Genomic DNA, 15,079 nt, shown 5'->3' with positions numbered 1-15,079 from the left:
TGGAATTAATAATCCGAATAAAGTGCACAAACCAGCGTCAATATTCCGCGGAAAACGCCATAACGACCGTCTTTTTATAAACATTTATTACGAGCCTTAACTATAATTTAGAAATAAGAAACGGGTTATCAAAAAGGATTGTGAAGTAATAATAAATTAACCAATCAATCCAGTTATAAAAAAGCTTGCGGCTCTGTTACCAATCGTTGCTGGGGAACAAAGCCAAAGACTTTCCAGTGAAGAAAGCACACATCGAAATGAAGAATAACATTTCAATATCCCTGGATTAACATTAGGCAATTAACTTAGGTAATTTCTGTTTACGCGAACAACGTGAAATTAACGTGCGCCTTTTATAAGAATCCTGTAACCAAAGAAAGCGTGTGGTCAAAGTATGCGGCCTTTAAACAAACCGATGGCCACGGGCGAATCGTGTGGATGAATGAATGAATGAATCAATTAATTAATTTTATTGAAATGCCCGTATTTTTAACCGAATGACAGGTCCTCAACCATATTATACCTTCCGCGAGTCGACTTCCGGTGAAACGATTCGACTTTGCAAGGCCGATTCGCGACGAATCGTACGAATCGACTCGAATCGTAACAATTTCACACCCCCTGTTATTGCCTACCGCAAGTCGATTTCCGGTGAGACGATTCGACTTTGCAACAACGATTCGCGACGAATCGTCCGAATCGAGTCGAATCGCAACAATTTCACACCCCCTGTTATTGCCTACCGCAAGTCGATTTCCGGTGAGACGATTCCACTTTGCAACAACGATTCGCGACGAATCGGGCGAATCGACACGAATCGTCAAAAAATTCACTCCCCAGTTACTGCCTACTGCGAGTAAACTTCCAGGGAAATGATTCCACTTTGCACGAAACATTCCCGACCAATCAAGTCGCTTCGTTAAGTGCCTCACCGAATCGACCGAAGTTTGTCGCCACGTCTTTAGAACGACAAACGTTCATTTATCATTATTTCACGGGTTTTGACTTCCGGTGGTGCGGATCGACTCCGTGCGAATCGAGTCGAATCGTTGAGTACCTCACACGAATCGACTCAAGTTTGTAGTCACGTTGTAAGAACGAGAAACGTTTATGTATTATTATTTCACGGGTTTTGACTTCCGGTGGTGCGGATCGACTCTGTGCGAATCGAGTCGAATCGTTAAGTACCTCACACGAATCGACTCAAGTTTGTAGTCACGTTGTAAGAACGAGAAACGTTTATTTATTATTATTTCACGGGTATTGACTTCCGGTGGTGCGGATCGACTCCGTGCGAATCGAGTCGAATCGTTGAGTACCTCACACGAATCGACTCAAGTTTGTAGTCACATTTTAAGAACGAGAAACGTTTATGTGTTATTATTTCACGGGTCGTGACTTCCGGTGGTGCGTATCGACTCTGTGCGAATCGAGTCGAATCGTTAAGTACCTCACACGAATCGACTCAAGTTTGTAGTCACGTTTTAAGAACGAGAAACGTTTATGTATCATTCACGGGTCTTGACCTCCGGTGGTGCGGATCGACTCTGTGCGAATCGAGTCGAATCGTCAAGTGCCTCAGACGAATCGACTCTAGTTGGGTGTATTGGACATGAATGTGCCGCAGAACACACGAGTTTGCCGGTATTTGTCGCCGGACTTCCTTACTACTCATTGCATGCGACATTATCTAAACTATGCTGACGGTGGAGTTGGATATAATGTAGTTTTGTCGACACCTGTTCTTATAACTGAATGCATAATTACTAAAACGAAACGCATTTTTAACAATTTGAAATTAAAAACAGTCAGGCTTGGGAAACGACAGCAGGCAGCACATTGCAATAACTAGGAATTAAATTGTGGATCGCAAGATCTGACTTGCATGTCACACGACTGTAGAAACAGAAAAGAATTCCGCACAACAGCACTGGAAATCAGACGGAAAACAAGCAATTTGGGAAACAATCTGGGAAACAAGCCGTATAGTTCCCCCGCGGTGTCTAATTATAACAGAGCCTCGGTAAATTGATTACTCTGCAGCGCCGATAAGAATCAACAATTCAATCTCCCTGTGGTCGATATATGTCCAAATAATGTTTTGTTCTTTTTCATCCTTGTCATAAAGTTAACGTTGCTGTCAAAATCAAACAAGTAAAATGTACGACGGCCGGTGAACAAACATCTTGTTTATTAGGAAGCATCAGATTAAGAGATGCAACAGACTTGAGTGATAAAAAGCCTTCTTCAATATTTGGAAGGGTAGCTAAGCTCTTATAATTCTATTTGTTGTCATAGGGTAGCCGGCAGCTGATATTCTTTTGGGATTAGGGGCATTGTGTCTTTTACCTCGCTCGTGTTTGTGCCGCTCAAAGAGAAAGAATCGATCTCGTTATGATTATTGAAACTGCTGCGATCTAGACTTTCGTTTCTTTATCTTAATTATAATATTTTCGGAACCAGAGCATCGATGTTTTAGGTTTTCGCGACAGTGCTTGTAACTTAAGTGTCACGAACAAGCTTAAGTTTTAATACAACCTTACTTCAAGATTAGCCTCAATCATAATCTGTACTTTTTCTTTGGCAGATGAAACACAAGAAATTACCGCTGTCCTTAGTGATTCCTTTAATTTTTGGAACATGTTTTTACACCTCAACCGGCACACAAAGTTTCCGACGAGATGGCAAATACAATACAGTAAATTTCGCTCATTTTGTTAATAATCCCTCGCACCGGTTAAATGGCGCTGTTCTGGTGAGCTTCATGGTCTTGAGTCCCATAGAATGTGCTTATCAATGCATTCATAATCAAGATTGCTTCTCATTTAATTTCGCTGCAACTTCACTTGACGGAAGACATTCTTGTGAGCTGCTGAATACGGACAAGTTTCTCAACTCGGATGATTTACTTTACCATGCTGGCTTTGATCACTATAATATTAAGGTAAGAGTCAAACGTTTTTGTTCTTCCACAATTCCAGCTTCTTTTAGTTTTGTGTAATGTTCTTACTCGTTCAGTTCTGGATCAGTTGTAGAAAAGTGATAGTTTGGAAAGAAACGTTACTCATCGACAACTTTATTAATCAAAGATATGATCGACTTTGCAACACCCATTTGGAAGACTTGACAGGTTGTTTTCGAACCAGAACTCACTCTTTCAGGCCAGCAAATTTGCGTTGTGAATGTGCCTGCCGAAATGTCGTTATCTTCGCACCAAATAAATCATAAGTAAAAATCTTGCAAACGATAATATTATTTCATAATTTAAGGATAACCGCAGTCCCTCATAGAATATCTGTTATACAGATTACAGAAAAACATTTTCTATTCAATAAAGACGTTTTTTCCCTAGACATATTGCAATTTATTATTAACATGCCCTATTGTCTCAGTTGGCACAGCTTATTATTCAGAAATAAACTCCAGCGAGAGTGATCCTTCTCACTTTCTACGAATTACGATTTTAGTAACAGACATTTTAACAATTCTGAGAAAGTTTCGCTGTATTTTTCCACAGACACCTTGCATGAACAACCCATGTCAACATGGAACTTCTTTCTGTCGACCGATTTACAATCGAGATGACTATCAGTGTGTTTGCAAAGCAGGTTTTACCGGAAAGTACTGCGGAATGGGTCAGTTTAATTTTCTTTTGTTTGATATGCACACAATTTCCGAACTGAGAGTCGCTTCAAAAAGGATAACTGAGGCATGTGCAAAACAGGAATCTAAATTATTAACTGTTAATGGACTCAATAATTATAACAAACTAAATTCCAAAACCGAGCGATGACGAGTGCAGCGGTTTTTCAACTGAGTGTCGTAAAACTTAAATTAAAGTAATCATATCACTCTGGCCAATCACAAAGGACACAGACAATCAAGTGAACCAATAAAAACTCGAAGTAAATAGATGCGAGGCGAAGCGAAGATCTTAACGTAGATATCAACGAATGCGCCAGTAATCCTTGTTTAAACGGAGGAGCGTGTACAGACCAGGTTAATGGATATGTTTGTGGCTGTGTGGCAGGATATGAAGGAGATAACTGCCAAACTAGTGAGTGAAACATGTTGCTTTGCCGTAGACTCTTCCATGATTGTAGATTGTTGGGAAGCAGGGATGGCGCAGAGGTGAGAGCGCTCGCCTTCCAACAATGTAACCCGGGTTAATTCGAATCCGCAGTGGACCCGGTACCATATGTGGGTTGAGTTTGTTGTTGGTTCTTATCCTTGCTCTAAGGGTTTTTTCGGGGTTCTCCGGTTTTCCTCCCTCCACTGACAAAAACCAACACAGTACTTCTAAATTCCAATTCAGATCTGGAAACATTGGACGAAGAGCCTCTCTGAGGGATATGCCACCGCAAATTCCTATTTATTTATTGTTTATTTATTTATTTATTTATTCGTTTATTTATTGTTATCGTGTCAGATGATGTCAAAAAATGGTCGAGTCGAGGGCGAGGCTGCCAATAATTGTAAATTTAAAAAATACATTTGTAAAATCTTGTTCTAGAGTACAATAAAATTTCGTCATCCGTCCTCATTGCACCATGGGACGAATATGGCCTTACAATAAAAAGAACTAAAAAACAATAAAATTTACTTCAAATTAAATTAAAATGGTAAAATAGCCAGCAAACTTGAATTTTACGACAAGACTTTTTTCGAAGAAAAGCAAATTTGTCTTAAGTTTTTGTCAGGAGAACAGATGGGTCGTAAGTTTTGACGGCCTTAGTTTCCGAAAAAAAGAATTAGGACAAATTGCCGTTTCTTTTTTTAAAAAAAAAATGCATATATACCTATTTCTCCTCGAAAACATCCAAGTTTGTACAACTGGTTGTAAAAAAAATCACCTCATTTGAACTTTTCCTTCATTCCAGTTGAAGCACAATTGAAGGTATCCAGAAAAGTCAACCTAGATTGTTCACGCCTATTCTCACATGTATTCTCAGTCTCCTGATGAGACGTATTTATATTGTTCCCTTGAGAAAATTAATCTATTGATTTGTATTGGTTTAACTGGCAAGTCTTTAGACTGAAGTTCTTTATGTTCTTAACTGTGCACAAAAACATTTTCACACAGATACCAACGAATGCGCCAGTAATCCTTGTTTAAACGGAGGATCGTGTACAGACCAGGTTAACGGATATGTTTGTAGCTGTCAAGCTGGCTACACAGGCATACAGTGCCAAACTGGTAAGCACAAAATATGATTTACGTCTCTTGTTATAACAGTTCTGTATCATGTGGTTTAAACACAACGATCGTTAAAGACACCCACAATATAACTGTTTAGAAAATATCCCAGAGAAAATACGTTCGCTGATTGGTTTAAAATCGTGTTTCTATTTATATTTAACAATTAGATTATGAGCTCCAGATTTCTATCGCACAATAGTTGACGAGGGCGCAGCCCGAGTCAACTATCACGCATAGAAATCGAGAGCGAATAATCTAGTTGTTTTAGTATAAATCTACTAGCGTTCTATCACGAATGCTGTTCTCTGATTGGCTACGGTACCCACTATCTATTCTGTTGTAGATAGTGGGTAGCGTAGCAGTGGGCGCTTGATAAAGAACTGCCGGCCCCTTTTTTGCGTTTTTGAAATGTCTGTGAAGAAGATTTAGATCGATGTTTTGAACGACTAGTCAGTAATGAGTAGCCTAGCAGTGTGCCCTTGTTAACAAAATGACGGCCACTTTGTGCGTTTTTGAAGTGTCTCTGAGGAGGATTTAGGTAAACTGTGTGAACGACTAGTAGATTCATACTAAAACAATTAGATTGTTCCCTCTCGATTTCTATGCGTGATAGAAATTTCGATCTCATAATCTAATTAAATAGAAAGATCAGTAGAAACACTCGTAGAAGTTTGGGAGAACTGGAAAATCGCCTGTCGACTCGCGTTCTCCCAAACTTCGACTCTTGTTTCTATAACTCAGCAGAAACATGGTACATGTTTTCTATTTCTTAATTAATTGAAAATCGCTTAAGAACCTTAAGTGTTATTAGCATTTTTAAAGGGTTAATTTTTAAAGATAGTTTCAACTAAAGAAAGGCATCTGTTTTTCACGGATCGTATCGGGTCGACGTCGTGTTCGTAAGAGAACTGTACAGGCCCACAGATGATCCCCGTTCCGCAAATGATCCCCAAATTGTACAGCAAATGATCCCGGGACCGGAAATGATCCCCAGATTGCACCGTAAATGATCCCGTACCGAAAATGGTCGCCTCGCTATAAAATTTGGAAATGTGAGGACTCAGGAATTTGGACAGTGGATTTAAAATTTATGCAATCGCTTTTTTTATTACTGTGAAACTCAGAAAACCGTGAACATTTGGATTTGATTCCGAAAGGTTAATTTGGTACTGAACCAATCACTATAAAGTTCAGGACACGTGAGAAAATCTCAAAACCACAACCAATAGGCCAAGTTCGATATATATCAATATTCCAACATCGATCCAAGACTTCCGGGTCAAAATTGCAAATTTTTTAAGTCTCCTTTGTCTTTCAATATTAAAAGAGACTTGGATACAAAGAAAACACCACCAAACATAGAAGTTTGCCCTGAAAGCCTTGGTGCCATGTTAGAATATTGATATATCGAACGTGTCCTATTATCGCTAGTGTTTGCGGTTTAGTTTTCGCACGCTTAATTTCCTTGCTTTCACGGTTTTCTGAGTTTCACAGTAATGGTCCAATATTTTGATACAACAGTTACTGTATGAAAATCAAGAAAATGTGCAGTATGAACGATTTGAATGTAACTTTAAAAATGATATCCAACGTCACGAAACCAACCTCGTCCCTAGGGCTTTACCTTTGAAGGTGCTTCAAGGGAAAAGCCCTGGAGACGAGGTTACACGGAATCCTGTGTTTGAAATTTGTAGTTTAGCTAGATCCTTCCCTAAATGACTTCACTGGGTCCGGGCCTGAGATGTATGATAACTTAGGATGTTCACTATTTCCTCAAATTTGGAGACAACTGAGAATTCCCAAGTGGACTGACTACATTTTTTTCAACGGTAACGATTGACTACATTTTTACCACGGTAACTAGCACTTTCGTGGGGGTCCGTGGCTCTCTAGGACGCAGGTATAAGAAGTGTTCAGGGAAACTTTCTAAGCGGTTAATTAGATGGCAGAGGCATCTTCGTAGATTCATGTTTCCTTTTGCAGTGCGTTTCCCAAACGAAAAATTTATGCAGTCGACACATGTCAATTTAGTATTTTGCGCAGTATGTTAAACCTTTTTTATTGCTGCTTTCATGCCTGAGGTACTTGTCTTTTCTTCAACAAGGATAATTAAGAAAATATGTATCCATCCATAGACTTTTCATGAAGTCCACGCCATTCCGAACTTTTTGCGGTGGAATCAGTTCTGGTCCCGGGATTATTTGCGGTACAATTTGGGGATCATTTGCTGTACAGAACTCTCCCCTCACTTTACCTTTTATATAAACAGTAGCCTTCATTTGGCGTGAAAATATGCTTGGATATTTGTCCGGCAGACATTATCTGTTCGGAGAAGCGAACAGTTTTCCGAGAGCGTAGCTCGAGAAAAACTATGAGCTTTGAGGAATAGGTAAAGTACAAGGACAAATATCCGAGCATATTTTCGCGTCAAATGGAGGCTATTGTGTTTATTGTCCTTCAAATATTTTTAGAAACACGCGATGTTTTGAAAATAGGGGACTATCATTAGGATATTCCTCAGTTTTAGCTGGGGCATATTCAGTCACGAGACGCGTTTAGACCAATCGCGCGCCAGCGAAAATATTTGATGGATTATGATTCCGGACGTTTTTGTTATGATAGAAATTTGCTCTGTAGCGCCTCAAAATCGCCAAAACTGTGGATGGGGAGGGATCAGTCGACAAGTATGTGAAGACAGAGGATGTTGCTTTGACTCAAGCATTTCCGGCGTCATTTGGTGTTTTTATGGAAACTCTTAAAGGTTTGCATCCTCCATTGATCAAATTACTACACAAGATCACAGGCAACCTACATCAACCAAGGGACAAGATGAGAGATCCACAGGGACAACTTCTTCCTAAGAACAATGACAGAATACAACAGCTTGCCATCCGACATACCTCAGTTTAAACCACAGAACCCTTTCAGACTGGCCCTGCGGGCACATTTTAAAATTTAAAATGTTAGTTATTTTTGTTCGCATTTTTTTTTTTTGTAAGAGCGCTATGCACAGCACAGTATTACTTTGCATTATATTAACTTGATCACATACACCTGCACCAGCACTTCATGTCGGGATGGGCAAACTTTACCATGTAAAAATGTAATTGTAAATTTTGCAAACTTATTGTAATGTTTGCCTTTAAAAACAGAAGTGAGTTTTTAGCAAAACGACTAATTCCATAGTACGCAAAGGTTAACTCGTGTCAATCATCATTCCTTAGAAATATCACGAGTTGGCTCATAGAGCACTTTGATTTACCTTAAATAAGCTAGTGCTTTCGGCTCAAAAATGATAGGTATTAGTGAGAATTTAAAGAAGAATTTTAATAATAATAATAATAATAGTTTTTGTAGTTGACATTATTTGTGCTTAATACGATGTTTAGACTACTTATAAAGCAAGTTTTTTATTAGGCTAATTTTTTTGTCACATTTTCTAGAAGCTGAGCCATTAATTTGTTTTTCATCTTACGTCATTTATAACAAAGGATTAATACAGCTTTCTTATTATAGCTCGTAGCTTAATAATTTTTTTCAATATTTTATTGTTTTGTAACTATTCGTTGATATTTGTAAGTGAAATTATTATTATTCAGAAAATAATAATAATTATTGAAAATATTTTTACAGGGTAACAACTTCAGTTATAAAACTGATATCGATGTGGGCCCTGTCAAATAAAACAAAGATGAAGTGAATATTTCAAAACTATTAAAATGGGAAATTTAAAAATGCGTCAAACTCTAAAACTAAGAGTAAAAAATAATTCACCCTTGTAATAAAACGAACGATCGATAAAAAGATTCGTGCCACTACTTCTAATAAAATAAGAGAGTATGTCAATACGTCTTGTATTAAAATAGTTTTTAAATAAATCCGGGACGTGTTCCTTGTCCTTGAGGCACTTATTGAAAAGTTCTTTTATATGCTCGTCACGTCTCCCAGAAAGCGGTTTCCATCCTAATCGATCTATAATGGCATCACTCTTCATTTCTTGAGAGTTTTGAGGATGATATGAACATCTCTCCTTTGCAAGCGTTCGATCTTCTGTTGATTCTCATAACTACAGCCGTGTCAGCACTCAAGTAGTATACTCAACGTCTTGCTTATCTTATGAATACAAGTACTTTCAAATAAAGAGCTGTTTTTATCAGTCCCTGACAATCGCTTTATGTTCTGAGATTTTGGATACTGCCTATAAGATTTTTAACACAGATGACATTTAAAAACGTAGTCTCCAAGAGTATTGTTTTGCATGCGGCATTATCTAAACTCTGCTGACTGTGGAGTTGGATAATGAGTCACCTCAGGCCTGTTTAATTACTTAAAACTGTTCTTAGACCCCGGAATGAGTAATTACCAAAATAAAAACCCATGGTCAACAATTTGAACATTAAAACAGGGAAAATTAGGCAGCGGTTAGCACAGTGTAATACTGCACATAATCAAATTACGGATCGCAAGATTTGACTTGCATGTCACAGGACTGTAGAAAAAGAAAAGAAATTCAGCACAAAAGTAGTAGCAATCACCGGGTGACTCTCATGTTTGGAAAACAAGCCCTGAAATTAGCCATAGTTAGTTCTCCCGCGGTGTCGATACTCGGCAGAATGATCAATAAGAATCAACAATTAGACTATTGAATTTCCCTGTGGTCGGTATATATATATATCCAAATAAGTTTCTTTTCTTTTTTCGCCCTTGTCATAAAGTTAAAAGTGCTGTCAAAATGAAACAATTAAGATGCACGACGGCCGGTGAACAAACATACCGGTGAACAAACACCTCAACGGTGAGTAAGCATATTTCTGTAAGGAAGTATCGGATTGCGAAATGCAGCAGCCTTGAGTGATAAAAAACCGTTTTAATATTTCGGAAGGGTAGCTAAGCTCTTGTAATTTTATTTGTTGTCATAGTGTAGCCGGCAGATGTTATTTTTTGGGGATAGGGGTACTGTATCGTTTACCTCGCTTGTGTTTGTGCCGCTTAAAGAGTAAGAACTGACCGCGTTAAGATTATTGAAACTGTTGCGATCTAAGCTTTCGTTTTTTTATCTTAGCTATGGTATTTTCGGAACTAGGGAATCGATGTTTTAAGCTTTCGCGCCATTGCTTGTAACTTGAGCATCACAAATTAGTTTCGCTTAATTCAAGATTAGCTTCGATCTTATAACCTGTATTCTTTTCGTTTGCAGATGAAACACAGCAAATTACCGCTCTCCTTAGTGATTCCTTTAATTTTTGGAACATGTATTTACACCTCAACCGGCACTAAAAATTTCCGACGAGAACGCAATACAGTAAATTTCGCTCATTTTGTTAACAATCTCTCGCACCGCTTAAATGGCGCTGTTCTAGTTAGCTTCATGGTCTTGAGTCCAACAGAATGTGCTTATCACTGCATTAATAATCAAGATTGTTACTCGTTTAATTTCGCTGCAACTTCACTTGACGGAAGACATTCTTGTGAGCTGCTGAATACGGACAAGTTTCTCAACTCGGATGATTTAGTTTGCCATGCTGGCTTTGATCATTATAATATTAAGGTAAGAGTCACGTCAAACGTTTTTGTTTTTTTGTTTTGCTTTCTTTTTACAGTGAGACAGCCGCCTCATTCAGCTTGTTTTGGGTAATATTTTTACTCGTTCTGGATCAGTTGCAGAAGAGAAAAAGTTTGGAAAGAAAAGTCACTCGTCGATATGCAATCAAAGATCGTCTTTCTCACGCCAATTTTAAAGGTTTGATCGGCTGTTTTCGAACCACGACTCGCTCTTTCAGACTAGCAAAATTGAGTTGTAAATGTGTGCCTGCCGGTTTTGTCGTTAGCTGCGCACCAAATAACTCATGAATAAAAATCTTGCATATGATTATGGTATTTAATAATTCTAAGATAACTGAAGTCTCTCAGAGAATATCCGTTATGTACAGGTTACAGAAAGCTATCTCCTATTCAACAAGACGTTGAAACGGGGGTTTTATTCTCTACATAGACGATATTCCGCTAAATGGCTGCCAAATAAAAATTCTTTTGTAAGTATTAAAATTAGCCCAACTAACCTCGTTTTTGAGTTGATAATTCAAAAGAATTTTTACTCTCAAACGAGGTTCGGTTGGGCTTATTTAAATGCATACAAAAGAATTTTAAATTGGTAGTCATGCATTTATGAATAGGGTCTATAACATTCCCTCTTGTATCAGTTTGTAAACTCAGGGTGAGGCCGGGGGGTACTCTCAGAAAAATTGGGTAGGGATGTGCGGCCCGATTCCCTAGACCCTTACCTTATTTAAGACCAAATTCTGCGATCTTCTATGACCCTTAAATTTTATGATCTGACCAAATATTTGATACCTTATGTAAGACCGGACCCTTAATAATAATAATAATAATAATAATAATAATAATAATAATAATAATAATGATAATGATAATGATAATAACGATGATGATAATAACAATAACAATAATAATAACAATATTAGATTTATATTGCGCTAAAATTATAAAATATTCTAAAGCGCTTTACAATGTAAGATTAAGATTACAGTAACATCAACAACAATTGAGATTAAGATTAAGATTACAGCAATATCAACAACAATTAAATCAATACCCTTTTTCAGGGCTGTCTGATAATTCGTTTCCTAGTTCAGACCGATGTTAAAGGCATTGTGAAGGGCGTTTGTCGATCGTCTTATCGATGACGCTGGAAAAGTAGCTTCTTCTTCTTAAAAACATGCCCGATTCAAGACTAGACTTCAGAGAGCATACCCTATTTGAGAATAGATGCCCTATTTCTGACCAAAACGGCTAACAAGCCATACCCTTTGAGTCCGCATGCACATACATATATAGCCAATGTAAGGGAGTACCTCTCCTTGGGGGACTGAGGGAGGATACTCAGTGCTTATTCAGTATAAACTGCAGCGAGAGTGACCTTCCTCACTTTTTTCACTGTATTTTCAACAGACACCTTGCATGAACAACCCTTGTCAACCTGGAACTTCTTTCTGTCGACCGATTTACAATCGAGACGACTATCAGTGTGTTTGCAAAGCGGGTTTTACCGGAAAGCACTGTGGAGTGGGTCAGTTTAATTTTCTTTTGTCTGATATGTACGCAATTTCCGATCTGAGAGTGGCATCAAAAAGCATAACTCAGGCATGCGCATAACAGGAATCTAAATTATCAACTATGAGCTACTATGGGTTTTGCTTCCCTAATTGACCAAATAATTATAACAAACTGATTTCCAAAACCGAGCGATGGCGGTGTAAAATTAAAATCACTCTGACCAGTCGCAAAAGACACAGACAATCTAGAGAACCAATCAAAACTCGAAGTAAATACACGCGAAGAGCGAAACAGGGGAAAACATCTGAGAGAGTCACGATTGGTTAATTTTGGTTTTATTTCTGATTGGATGACAGACTGGCACGATTTTTTTAAGCTAATCGTGTAACGTAGGGATGCATAACCAAATAAGAAAATGGCAAGTTCGTTGGACACTCAAATTAAAACCTCTCTAGCTACAGAAAATCAGTAATTCGCCATCAAGAGACAATATTAGTTACGTAAACCAAAATTTTAGATATAATAATAAAGTGTATTATCGTTTGTCTCACGATGTAGTCACTTGAGATGTAGATCGCGACGTTTCGACAGGAGAATGGTACAGCAGCGGACCACTGAGGGAACAGCTACTCACCGGAACAATGGAACAATAGGAGGATCGAAATGCCCCAATCACAGCCGACCTTTGTGATATAAATGATACCGTGCAATCAGTCGACTTTATCGCCTGAAGAAGACTAGCAGTAAGCAGTCGAAACGTCGCGATCTACATCTCAAGTGACTACATCGTGAGACAAACGATAATACACTTTATTATTGCATCTACCACAATGAATAAGAAAAACCTTTTCCTCGACAATTTTAGATATTTTGTAGTTTTTGTTGCCATTGCCATTTTGATTAATCCTTGTATTGGTTTCAAAACTGCAAAAGTGGTAAAACTGACTTAACATTTGCATATCAAATAAAGGTCGCAGAAGATGTGCTGAAAAGAGTGAATTAATAATATGCATTGACATCATACGGCATGTCCACACTCCCTTTAAGGTCCGGTAATACGCGCAACATTTTTCTTCAACTTCAACTTGTCTCGCAACATTGTTGCATTGTAAGCTGAAACACATTGTTGCGCGCATTACCACGTTTGTGACTAACGTTCTTGTCTCGCAGCAAAATACAGTGTTGCAAGTCTGCAGAATTCTACAGGTATAATTGGTTAATCGTGTGTAAATAAAGATGGCGCCTTATTTAATATAATGTAGCATTTCGACGAAGTTCCACTTCGACTTCTGGCCGTCATTTTCTTCTTAATTTTCCATGCCAGCGAAGTTCTCTCAGTATGAAGCTCAGTGTCGTTTCAGGTAGCTAGGCGAAAAGTTGTAATTTTGCGACAGTTCTTCCAAGCCTTTTGCCTTTTTTCCTGCTTGTTTTGAAGGGACAAACGAGGCGTCCCAAAGACTATGATAGCCCTCGAGGTCTTTGTACAAGGCAAATTTATGACTTTCCGAGAGTTACTCGTCTACTTCGAATTCAGGCTCGTCTTCACCGTCCGTCATGTTTTTCTTTTATTTGCCGCGTTGCGACGCTTCGCGACAGCCAATAACAAGCGTAGAATTCAAATTTGTTGCGAGACAAGTTGTATCTTCAGTGGTAATACGAGCAGCAAAACTAAAATTTGTTGCAGAAAGTGAACTCGAGTCTACTTTGCGCAACATATTGCCTCAACTTGCAACGCTATATTTTGCTGCGAGACAAGTTGGTCACAAACGTGGTATTACGTGCAATAATGTGTTTCAACTTGCAGTGCAACAATGTTGCGAGACAAGTTGAAGAAAAATGTTGCCCGTATTACTGGACCTTTACGCTGGTCTGTTTTCTTGAACATTTATGGACGTCTTATCAAAGTGAACCGGCAAATATTTCTACACAGATATCAACGAATGCGCCAGTAATCCTTGTTTAAATGGAGGATCGTGTACAGACCAGGTTAATGGATATGTTTGTATCTGTGTGGCAGGATATGAAGAAGATAACTGCCAAACGAGTAAGTGAAACATGTTACTTTTCGGTAGACTCTAGATTCCACGATTGTAGATTAGGAAGCAGGGATGGCGCAGTGGTGAGAGCGCTCGCCTCTCACCAATATGTGGCACGGGTTTGAATGCTGGACCCGGCGCCATATGTGGGTTGAGTTTGGTTGTTGGTTCTTATCCTTGCTCCAAGGGTTTTTTTCTCTGGGTCACGGGTTTTCCTCCCTCCGCAAAAACCAACACTTTAAAAATTCCAATTCGGTCTGGAAACAATGAACAAAGAGCCTCTCCGTGGGATGTGCATTGGTTTTCCTGGCAAATCTTTAGACTGAAGTTCATACTTTTAACTGTGTATGAAAACATTTTCACACAGACACCGACGAATGCGCCAGTGATCCTTGTTTAAACGGCGGAGCGTGTACAGACCAGAATGACCGATATGTTTGTAGCTGTCAAGCTGGCTACACAGGCATACACTGCCAAACAGGTAAGTACAACATATGACACAACTCAAGTTGTAACAGTTCTGTGTTATCTGCCTTAAACACACCGATCGATGAAGACGCCCACAACACGTAACTATTTAGAAAACAACCCAGAGAAATACGCGCGCTGTAAGGTTAGAAGCTAGAACTCGAAAAAGACGTGGAAACACTCGCCTGTCGGCTTGTGTTAATTCCCAAAGCATTTCTCGTGCTCTTAGACTTCCACTCGTGTTTCTGTAACTTAACAGAAACACGGGACATGTTTTCTATTTCTTAATTTATTGAAGATC

General features: G+C 38.7%; 2 protein-coding genes across 2 annotated transcripts; both read left to right on the top strand.

Annotated features, from left to right (window-relative positions):
- The first annotated feature begins 2,384 nt into the window (after positions 1-2,384).
- Positions 2,385-9,574, top strand: LOC110041654 (uncharacterized). Its single transcript, XM_089279204.1, has 4 exons — positions 2,385-2,944; positions 3,518-3,635; positions 5,084-5,197; positions 7,823-9,574. Exons 1-4 carry the CDS (start codon positions 2,588-2,590, stop codon positions 7,957-7,959), a joined length of 726 nt encoding a protein of 241 aa, XP_089135330.1. The 5' UTR covers positions 2,385-2,587; the 3' UTR covers positions 7,960-9,574.
- A 279-nt stretch (positions 9,575-9,853) lies between these two features.
- On the top strand, positions 9,854-14,600 carry LOC149097438 (coagulation factor IX-like). The gene is made up of 3 exons (XM_089279207.1): positions 9,854-10,748; positions 12,170-12,287; positions 14,205-14,600. The coding sequence occupies exons 1-3, from the start codon at positions 10,398-10,400 to the stop codon at positions 14,324-14,326; spliced, it is 591 nt and encodes a 196-aa protein (XP_089135333.1). The 5' UTR covers positions 9,854-10,397; the 3' UTR covers positions 14,327-14,600.
- The last annotated feature ends 479 nt before the right edge of the window (positions 14,601-15,079 follow it).

This window comes from Orbicella faveolata, unplaced genomic scaffold (assembly GCF_042242905.1).
Source record: "Orbicella faveolata isolate gen_17 unplaced genomic scaffold, um_ofav_v1 contig_47, whole genome shotgun sequence".
NCBI lineage: Eukaryota > Metazoa > Cnidaria > Anthozoa > Scleractinia > Merulinidae > Orbicella > Orbicella faveolata.
Note: the sequence above shows the minus strand (reverse complement) of the source record. Positions and strands in the feature narration are given on the sequence as shown.

Coding starts and splice junctions, on each gene's coding strand:
- LOC110041654 (XM_089279204.1), top strand. CDS start 2,588: ATGAAACACAAGAAATTACCGCTGTCCTTAGTGATTCCTTTAATTTTT. Junction 3,636..5,083: donor CGGAAAGTACTGCGGAATGG/GTCAGTTTAATT, acceptor ATTTTCACACAG/ATACCAACGAATGCGCCAGT. Junction 5,198..7,822: donor AGGCATACAGTGCCAAACTG/GTAAGCACAAAA, acceptor TTGTTATGATAG/AAATTTGCTCTGTAGCGCCT.
- LOC149097438 (XM_089279207.1), top strand. CDS start 10,398: ATGAAACACAGCAAATTACCGCTCTCCTTAGTGATTCCTTTAATTTTT. Junction 10,749..12,169: donor TTGATCATTATAATATTAAG/GTAAGAGTCACG, acceptor TATTTTCAACAG/ACACCTTGCATGAACAACCC. Junction 12,288..14,204: donor CGGAAAGCACTGTGGAGTGG/GTCAGTTTAATT, acceptor ATTTCTACACAG/ATATCAACGAATGCGCCAGT.